The sequence below is a fragment of the Arachis ipaensis genome, chromosome B9 (genome assembly GCF_059453495.1).
Source record: "Arachis ipaensis isolate K30076 ecotype BB chromosome B9, ASM5945349v1, whole genome shotgun sequence".
Classification (NCBI taxonomy): Eukaryota; Viridiplantae; Streptophyta; class Magnoliopsida; order Fabales; family Fabaceae; genus Arachis; species Arachis ipaensis.
This window is the reverse complement of record NC_142444.1, coordinates 7,435,151-7,445,958: the sequence shown is the minus strand read 5'-3', so window position 1 is coordinate 7,445,958 and position 10,808 is coordinate 7,435,151. Positions and strand designations below refer to the sequence as shown.

Genomic DNA, 10,808 nt, shown 5'->3' with positions numbered 1-10,808 from the left:
CCTCATCCTCATCCTCATGGCCTACTAGGTAGTCATCAACTTCATCATCAACTGTCTTGTTGCTCTCCTGAATTAGACCTATCGGAATACATCATGGGTTCCCACTCTGTATGATCCCTCCCATGACATCATCACTCTTACTCGAGTCAACAGATAGTTTACCTCTAGAATTTTTAGAAGAAGTACGATGTCGAGATCTCGTATCCAAGGACCTCCTACCTGAAGCAATACCACTCGAGCCATGAATCCAAATAGCTGGATAAACGAAGCTTGATCTCCTGATTCAAACTGTAAAACACTCCAATACTGTTGATGTAATGGGACTAAAGATATAAAATAATTCGAGGAATGAGTGTGAGAAATATATGGGACCGAGAAACGCTCAGCTGACTCAGGCTCTTGTTGTGCTTGTGGCTGTGAATATGGCAGTGGTGGTGGTAGTGGCGATGCTTGTGGTTGTGGTTGCTGCTGTTGATTCTCCTGATTATGCACAAGATTGCCTTACTAATTCTCTTGAAATATGAGGTCTAACAATTGCAAGTGGACACCATATATACCTCGATATCAATATATGTAAATTTTCAAAGAATGATGTAAAGGCACCAGGAACTTAGCAAGAACGTGACTATACCGATTCGTCCATTGCATCACCCAAAAACAGTGAGTTACAAACCAATCTTAATTCTTAGGTCTAGTCAGTACTTCGCTGTATTCTACACCTAGATCCTGCTTTTGATGAGGAACGTCCTACATCAAACCAAATTTTTTCCTCAACTTATCGGATGCATGACACTCAATGCATTTGAAAGATATCATCAGCGGCATCGTGGCACTCCAAATAACCGAATGTAGACGGATGTCAACAGGAATCACATCTGACTCAATGTGATCAACTACATAAGCCTCCCAAACAAACTGGACACATTGAATGTAAAATAAGATTACACACCAAATAATAATACGGCTAAACAAAATTAGATACTTATTCATTACAACATGTATATGTCCTTCTTGCAGCTCGTCCAACAACCTCCTAAAGTGAGCAAGAGAATAAAATCTGTAAGGATGATCAGCACGCTCCCAGTTTCACCATCTGACATTAGACAATCTGTTAATTAATTTTTATCGTAAAAATTAAAATATAATGTGCTACATTTTTTCAACAAGCAGATAGTAATTAATTTTACCTGTTTGCAATAGTAAAGAGTTGGGAATTGCCAAGAATGGGTGCAAGAAATGGTAGACGGATCCAAGTCCAGGTAAGCAAAAGTGTTAGTGGACCATCTATCTCCTTGCAGTCGACACGAGAAGCCATACACAATGCTCTATACAAGTGCGCCAGACATGCCGATCCCCAACTAAATTGTATGATCCCAAAAAAGTTACGGAGCAACGGCAGAAATTTTCAATGCACCATTGTCCTAGACTTGTCTCCAAACAGAATGGTCCCAAATAATAACCTTATGTGGTACTTTACGTACCCCTGAATGTGAATATCATCAGTAAAGACTAAATGATCTTTCATTTCCTGAAACTACGTTAACTTTATGAAGCTTCCTCTTCAATCTGTCTTTTTAGTGCAATACCAAACTGATGCAAGCATTCGACCTCTAAGGCCTCATAACTACTCAGGATCGGTCCTGTAACTAGAAGACCAAGAATTATCGCCACATTCTCCAATGTCACAGAACACTCACCAACCGAAAAATAAAATGTGAGTCTTAGGATGCCATCTCTTAATCAAAGCATTAACCATTGTCGACTGATATTGGATTACTCCAATATGAAAAATATGATAAAAACTAGTCTCCCATAAACAACCCTCCACAATTTGATTGAACGGATCCGACGATATTAGGTGGTTACATGTCAACATCCTTAAATCCTACAAAACGTAGTCATATATCACATTAAACAAAGATAACCATAATTAATTAATAAATAAAATTTAACAATATCTCATCTTCGTTATCACATAACCAGTATAATATAATTATATTAACAATTATATTACTAACTACTCAAAATACTCTAAATCTATATTACAAAATTTCCACATTTATATTTATTAGCTTTTAACAATAATTAATAAAACCTAAATGAATCTAAAATATAAATCTAATTATTATTATTATTAGATACATTAAAACTATATTTTATAATGTCTAAAACCTATTTATTTTATAATAATTATTCTTATTCATTTTTTTTATTTATATAACCAGAATAATTTTAGAAAAGTATAATACACCTCTATTATTATTATTATTATTGATATGATCATCATTATCTCATAATAATGGTCGTCATTATTGTACGTTATAACTCGGCCTCATAACCATTAGCAACATATGATGCACCTCGTCATCTTCCGTTACTATTCGGAATTATGAGCTATAACTAGGCGACAATAACGTCTCCATCATAACCGACGTTCCAACGACAAAATAAGGTTGGTTACGATATCATTCAGTTAAACGGTAATGCCGAGAATATAACGGACAAAGAACTCGTCACATATAAAAGTTTTTCCTAAGTAAACTAGAATACACGCTGACTTAAGCTTCGGAGTGCCTTTTGCAGGTACACTCCCCTCTTTTGATATTGCTCGTGTTCTCACACTCACGACGAACATAAAGAATTCGGATTCCAAGAGACGGACGTTCAACCTTGCAGCATATAGCTCGGCTATTCTCGAGGACTTGAGGCCGATCTATTTTACAGGCAAGATCAATTGGCGCCCACCGTGGGGCCCAGGAAATCATATTTTTTCTTTTGGTCCCATCACTTCCATCTACATCCATGGCTGACGTACCGCCTCCTTCACTGTCCGAACTCATGCGAATGGTAGCTGAGCTACAACAAGCTAATCAGCGAATGGCTGACGAGAACCAAATAATGGCTGCTCAAATTGCTGAACTAAATCATGCTCGGATTGAACACAACGATGCTCATCGCCAACAGGCGGAAGACGAGGAACATCAATCCCAACCGACTCATGTTTCAGAAACTGCTCGACACGAAGAGCAGCAGCCCGAAGACGAGAAAGAAGAGTCCGAGGACCCTGTAGGCCCCTTTACAGAAGAAGTAATGAACTTCGAACTGCCGAAGAGGTTCACTCTGCCGTTGACTCTCACGCCTTATGATGGACTCGGAGACCCGAGGAAGTTCATAAAAAAATCTGATCAATAATGATCGTCAATGGTGCATCAGATACAGTTTTATGTCGTTGTTTTCCGAATTATTTAGACGGTCCTGCACTTGATTGGTTGTGTGCTTTGCCTGCAGGTTCCATCTCGCGCTTTCATCAGTTGGCGAAGTTATTTGAAGAACATTTCGCCGGATCTGCAATATACTTGCACAATTCCGATTACCTGAACACTATCAAGCAAGGACCAAACGAAAGCTTAAAGGACTATATGACTCGTTTTACCAAGGTCGCAATCAGCATACCAGATCTCCACCCTGAGGTCCATTTGCATGCAATTAAAAGCGGCCTCCGACCCGGGAAGTTCCAGGAGACGATCGCAGTAGCAAAACCAAAGACCCTAGCAGAATTTCGAGAGAAAGCAAAAGGACAAATTGACATCGAGGAGCTCAGACAAGTTCGGAAGTCTGACAAGTCACACTTCCGCGAAGAAGATAAGAGCTCAACCATTAAGAAAAGTTTTAAACTAACACCTCGATTTGATTCTTATACGCAGTTTAACACTAAGAGGGAAGACATAATCAAGGAGATCTTGAACTCTAAACTAATTAAGCCTCCAAGAAAGGCCGGCACATACCAGGATGCAAAGAACGTGGACAAGTCAAAGTACTGCGCTTTCCACCAGAAACACGGCCACAATACCGATGATTGTATGATCGCCAAAGATCTCTTAGAACGACTAGCAAGACAAGGACACCTAGACAAATACATCGGTGGTCACATCCAAAAGCGCGGCCCCAGTTCCATAACAAACGACCTCTCTGAACAACACCGAGGAAAAGAGAAGGCATCTTCAAGCCAATATGAAAGACCACGAGGTATAATCAATTGTATTTCAAGAGGATACGCAAGTGGGGAATACTCAAACTCGGCAAGGAAAAGGTCGTTCAGAGCAATATGCTCGGTAGAAGGACCGAAACAAGATGTAGCAATCACTAACCCACAACCAGAAGTCACTTTCACACAGGCCGACTTTAACTCCAATATACAAAATTTGGACGACCCCGTGGTAATCACCCTCCAGATAGCGGATCTATTAGTGAAAAAAGTACTCTTGGATCCCGGGAGCAGTGCCGATGTTATGTTTTATTCCACATTTCAAAAGATGAAGCTCAGCGACAACGTGCTACATTCCACTGGAGGAGACTTGGTCGGCTTCTCGGGAGAACGAGTTCCAATACTCGGATCAGTGTGGTTACAAACCACACTGGGTGAGCAACCTCTTTCAAAAACTAATGATATTCAATATTTAGTAGTCGATTGTTTCAGCCCATATAACATTATTCTCGGCCGACCTTTTTTGAATAAGTTCGGCGCCATTGTATCTACAGTTCATCTCTGTGTAAAGTTTCCTTTGCAGGACAACCAGGTTGTAACAATTCATGGCGACCATAAAGAGGCACGACAATGTTACAACATCAGCATGAAATTCCAAAATCGCTCCACGCAACAAGTCAACAACGTCGGCCTGAACCAAAAGGAGCACACGCTAGCCGAACTGGACCCAAGAGCTGATTTCCCCGATCGCCCAAAACCCTCTGACGACCTACAAAAAGTGTATTTCAACAATAACCCTAATAAATTCACATATGTAGGTACCTCACTCAATGCATCTGAGTTGCAGGCCATAACAACCTTCCTGCAAGAACATGCCGACCTTTTCGCATGGACACCATTAGACATGCCCGGAATCGACCCACAGATTATCAGCCATAGACTAGCAATAAACTCGACAATCCGACCAGTGCAACAGAAGAAACGCAAACTCGGCGAAGAGAAAAAGAGAGCGTCACAGGAAGAAACACAAAAGCTCATCAACGCCGAATTTATCAAAGAGATCAGATTCACCACCTGGTTAGCCAATGTGGTAATGGTAAGAAAACAAAATGGTAAGTGGCGCATGTGCGTCGACTTCACTGATTTAAACAAAGCATGCCCAAAGGATTCTTATCCTCTACCATCCATAGACTCTTTAGTAGACAATGCGTCAGGCTACGCTACTTTAAGCTTTATGGATGCGTATTCAGGGTATAATCAAATAATGATGCACCCCTCTGATAAAAATAAAACAGCTTTTATCACTGATTTCGGTAACTATTGTTATAAAGTTATGCCATTTGGTTTAAAGAACGCAGGTGCAACTTACCAACGCCTTATGGATAAGGTGTTCGCCAAACAAATCGGCAGAAATATCGAAGTTTATGTCGATGATATGGTCGCCAAAACAAAAATCGGAGATAACCATATCAGCGACCTTACAGAAATATTCGGCCAGATCTGCCAGTACAACATGCGTCTCAACCCCGAAAAATGCGCATTCGCCATTCAAGGAGGAAAGTTTTTAGGTTTTTTGCTGACATACTGGGGAATAGAGGCAAATCCAGACAAATGCCGAGCTGTGTTGGACATGGCCAGCCCTAAAACAGTCAAAGAAGTTCAGCGCCTCACAGGACGACTCGCTGCACTTTCCAGATTTGTTCCTTGCCTTGCTTCAACTTCTATTCCTTTTTTCCAAACAATTAAAAAGAAAAATAACTTCGAATGGAACGACGATTGTGAGAAGGCCTTTTCAAAATTAAAAACAACACTCTCACAACCGCCGATATTACAAAAATCCCTACAAGGGGAAGATTTATTTCTATATCTGTCAGTTACTGATTGGTCAATAAGCCCAACCCTTGTTACAGAGAGAAACAAAGTTCAGCATCCAGTATACTTTGTTAGTAAGACTCTGCAGCATGCCGAACTCAATTATCCAAGGATTGAGAAGCTCGCACTAGCACTGGTATTCTCGGCGAGACGTCTCCGACCTTACTTCCAGAACCACGTTATCCATGTCAGAACCGATCACCCACTAAGACAAGTGTTACACAAACCAGAAATTGCAGGACGACTTATAAAATGGGCAGTCGAACTATCTGAGTTCGACATCAAATACCAATCCCGAGGACCGATCAAGTCACAATTCCTGGCAGATTTTATCGCCGAGCTTACAATACCATCCGAGGAAGATCATGCAAAACAATGGATCTTATATGTGGACGGCTCTTCAAATAACAGAGGCTGTGGTGCAGGAATTCGTCTGGAGGCCGAGGATGGATTCATATTGGAACACTCAATACACTTAGCTTTCAAAGCAAGCAACAGCCAATCCGAGTATGAAGCACTAATCGCCGGACTCCGACTCTGTTTAGATCTTCAAATCTCGACGATCAAGGTATACTGTGATTCTTTGTTAGTCGTACAACAGGTAAATGACATTTTCCAGGTAAAAGATCCTCTACTCTCTAAATACTTGCTGTTAGTAAAAAAATTATCAAAAAATTTTTTCAAATTTGAAATAGAACATATACCACGCGAACAAAATCAAAGAGCGGATATCTTATCTAAGCTCGGTAGTACACAGTCCGAGCTATCTACACTGCAACAATTCACAATAACATCACCCACTGTTACTCTGACAAATGTGCTAAGTGTTTCACAGGAAACAGATTGGAGGAACGACTTTATACACTATTTACAAACAGGTAATATACCAGAAGGGGTCGAGAGCGATAAAAAGTTCCGACGCCAAGCATCTTCCTTCACAATACTCAATGGAACATTGTATCGACGGGGATATACTCGCCCTCTACTCAAATGCCTCAACAAATCAGAAGCCGATCTAGCATTAGCAGAAGCACATGAAGGAATCTGTGGCACACATACAGGGGCTCGAAGCCTAACATCAAAGATCCTCCGAGCCGGATTTTTCTGGCCGACTTTGAAACAGGACAGCCAACAGAAAATAAGGTCATGCAACAATTGCCAAAGACACGCACCACTGATACACATCCCTGCCGAGCAAATGCATCATTCAGATATCAGCTGGCCATTCAACCAATGGGGTTTGGATATACTCGGGCCATTCCCCACAGCACTAGGCCAGGTAAAATTTCTTATTGTCGGAATTGACTATTTCTCCAAATGGGTTGAAGCCCAACCTCTAGCAAAAATAACATCACAACAAATGATTTCATTCGTTTGGAAAAATATTATTTGCCATTTCGGCATACCTCAACATATCACAACTGACAACGGCCGCCAGTTCGCCGATCAGAAATTCCAATCTTTTTTGCAGAATCTCAAAATAAAGTAACACTTTGCCTCTGTTGAACATCCTCAAGCAAACGGACTAGCTGAGGCCGCAAACAAGGTCATCCTGCATGTGCTAAAGAAAAAACTAGATGACGCCAAAGGACTATGGGCCGAATTAATACCCAAGGTACTCTGGGGATACAACACCACCCCACAAACATCAACAAAGGAAACGCCATTCAGACTGGTATATGGATCGAAAGCCATGATCCCCCTGGAAATCTCCCAGAACTCAATCCGAACTTATATCGACAACCAAGACGAAGCTCGGAGATCCGAGCTCGACATCATTGAAGAAGTTAGAAACCTCGCCGCCTTGAAGCAACGCGCAACGCAGCAAGCCATAGCTCGACAATACAACAAGTCGGTCAAAAACAGATCATTCGTTAAAGGAGACTTAGTCCTCCGCAAAACTGAAACTGCTCGGAAACCACCAACACATGGAAAGCTAGCAGCCAATTGGGACGGCCCATACCGAGTATCCGAAGCACTCGGCCAAGGAGCATACAAGCTAGAATCACTAAAAGGTAAACTCTTGCCTAATACATGGAACGTGTCTTCCTTAAAGAAATTTTATAGTTAAAAGACAGGGATAGGCTTGTACTCTTTTTCCTACTACCAAGATTTTATCCCAAAGGGTTTTGCTTGGAGAGGTTTTAACGAGGCTAGCCTACTTGCACCTTTGTATGTAAAAGGTTCAAACCAACTCCGAATATATAGGAGACATATATTATCTTATTTTTTCTTTTCTATCACATAATATCGATCTTATCAATTTATCAACACAGCTCAGACAAATGCCAATACCTGGCAAAGCTACAAACTACATTCATCAAATAACATCATCAACCACAACACCAATAAACTCAGAAAAAATCCGAACAATCACAAATAGCTTTTATAAAAAGCATCAAATTCAAAATTCAAACAAGTCAATTCAAGATAAGTTCAAAAAACACGGGCTATACTATTACATATGCAAAACAAATTCAAAAAAGTTTCCTAACAAATCACGCTAAACATTATCGGCCTCATCTTCTGCGTCACCATCATCTTCAATCAGCTGAGCATCTCGCACTATCTTCCCAGGATCCATACCAGAGAGATCGGCATCCGGAACCAAAAACTTAACCTGCAACGTTGCCCTTTCGAAACCTTCAACAAACGAATCCAATATCTCATCCGCCTTTTTCTTCTCCATATCCTTAAACTGAGCAGAAACCTCAATCAGACGACTTTGCAGGTTCACCAGATCACTTTCCTTTTTCTTCAAATCCTCCACATCCTTAGAATAACTTTCCTTAATCTCCTTCAGCAACTTCTCGGTCTCAGTCAAACGAGCTTGAAGCTCAACAACAAGACCCTTACACTTAACCAACTCCTCCTTCAAAACAGACACCTCCCCCTTTTCCGCAGCAACCCTCTTATATTTCAACTCCTGGCTGCGCCCAAGACTTGCAAGGCGCAGCCCAACCACCTAGAGAACAGAATAAACCAAAACTCATAAGACTCCCAAAGGAAAATTAAGGAAAAGTCAGTAGGTTATTACCTGCATATATTGCCCAATAGCCATATCCCCAACTTCCTTTGCAAGAGTAACATCAGCCGACGATTGGCAATACTCGTCCACAACCGCCATATAAGGATACTCTTTTTCCCAAACCGAAAATGCCTCACTTTGTTCAGAAATGTCATGAAGCCTTTTTTGATTTCCAATAAAAGCCTGTATCTCTTCCAGGGGAACACCTAACTCTTTTTCATCAGAATCATCCGATATATCCACAAGGTCGGACTTCTTTCTTTTCTTCACAATCACCTTCCTCCGACCTTGACGAGGCTGCGTAACCTCGCCAGTCCCAACAACCTTCTCAGCATTAGATGAAGATACCTCCTTCTCCAAATTCTTATTCTTGAATCGCGTCCTCAGAGACGCAGCAGAAACACCAGGATACTTCCCACCTACAAAAAACAATTCATGTTAGACTTTTCAGAAAAAAAAAAGACACACATCAACATAAGCCCTAAAAACTCACCCAAATACTCTACAACAGCACCTTTATCCTCCTCCCACTTCAGCAACTCATAAATCGATATCAGATTTTTCCGATCAACATTCTCCACCAAAAACTCTATCAGACACTCGTTCCTCGGCGATATCACCTCTGGGCCGAGTATATTTTGCGGCTCCGAGCACCAAAATAGAGGAAACTTCTCAGCAAGATTTTCATCAATAAAAAACGGGAAGTCCTCCTCTGAACTCCTGACTTTAAAATACATCACTTTGAAGTCTTTAAAAGAAGACTTGTAAAGTTTGAAAATCCCAAATCCTGGAGTACTATTGAAGTTCACCCAACCCCCCTTCCACACCCCTTTAGCTTGAAATAAAGAAAAGAATAGATCCACAGAAGGCACCTCCTCTAGGAATTCCATCAAAACCTCAAAGGATCGCAAAAAAGCCCACCCATTAGGATGAAGCTGTGATGGAGCACAGTTGAGCTGCTTAAGAACCTGACACTCAAACTCCGTAAACGAAAGCCTAACCCGCAATTCTTCAAGCACACAACTATGCATGTAGAAGAACCCAAACCCCCACTCTCGGTGATAAACTCTATCATCCACACTACATGGTAACAACTCTACTTTCACTCCGGAACCCACCCTCACTATTTTATTAACATCCACCTCCCTCACTACCGCCTCATCAGAGAAAAGTGACACCCGTGATTTAACATCTTCCCCTACCCAATCATAAGACCAATCCACCTTATCCTTTTTCTCTTTTTCAAAACCCATTAGCCCACAAAGCAGTACAAGATTAAACAGAAAGCAGAAGAAACGGATCAGAAATGGAAAAAGGAGAATCATACCTCTCTTACTCATTCTTCAAAGAAGCAAGCATATAACCAAAAGCCAACAAAAATCTGAAAGGATTAAAGGAATTAAAAGAACAAAACGTTCCAGATGATAACCCCCACTCCCAAAGCCACATCAAACAGTGTACCCAACATTGGGAATCAGCAAACTTAAATGAAACCATTACTCTTTCTCTTTCATCAGAAAATAACGGACACGACTCCCCACGTACCACAAATTTAAAACACAAAACCATCTTTTAATGAAGTAAGTTGATCTGGGGGCTCATCCACTAACCCACGCAAACCGAGTTATAACTCATACAAAAAAGCTCAACCTGCTTCATTAAAATCTTCCTCAGGCTAAGCTTGGGGGCTGTGATATGATCATCATTATCTCATAATAATGGTCGTCATTATTGTACGTTATAACTCGGCCTCATAACCATTAGCAACATATGATGCACCTCGTCATCTTCCGTTACTATTCGGAATTATGAGCTATAACTAGGCTACAATAACGTCTCCATCATAACCGACGTTCCAACGACAAAATAAGGTCGGTTACGATATCATTCAGTTAAACGGTAATGCCGAGAATATAACGGACA

At 41.0% G+C, this 10,808-nt stretch overlaps 2 protein-coding genes across 2 annotated transcripts; one reads left to right on the top strand and one right to left on the bottom strand.

Annotated features, from left to right (window-relative positions):
• Window positions 1-3,191: 3,191 nt before the first annotated feature.
• On the top strand, window positions 3,192-7,928 carry LOC148543641 (uncharacterized). The gene is made up of 3 exons (XM_088498612.1): window positions 3,192-6,476; window positions 6,693-7,136; window positions 7,575-7,928. Exons 1-3 carry the CDS (start codon window positions 3,192-3,194, stop codon window positions 7,926-7,928), a joined length of 4,083 nt encoding a protein of 1,360 aa, XP_088354738.1.
• A 432-nt stretch (window positions 7,929-8,360) lies between these two features.
• On the bottom strand, window positions 8,361-10,138 carry LOC148543640 (uncharacterized). The gene is made up of 3 exons (XM_088498182.1): window positions 9,379-10,138; window positions 8,895-9,304; window positions 8,361-8,822 (listed from the first exon to the last, which is right to left on the bottom strand). Exons 1-3 carry the CDS (start codon window positions 10,136-10,138, stop codon window positions 8,361-8,363), a joined length of 1,632 nt encoding a protein of 543 aa, XP_088354308.1.
• Between the last annotated feature and the right edge of the window lie 670 nt (window positions 10,139-10,808).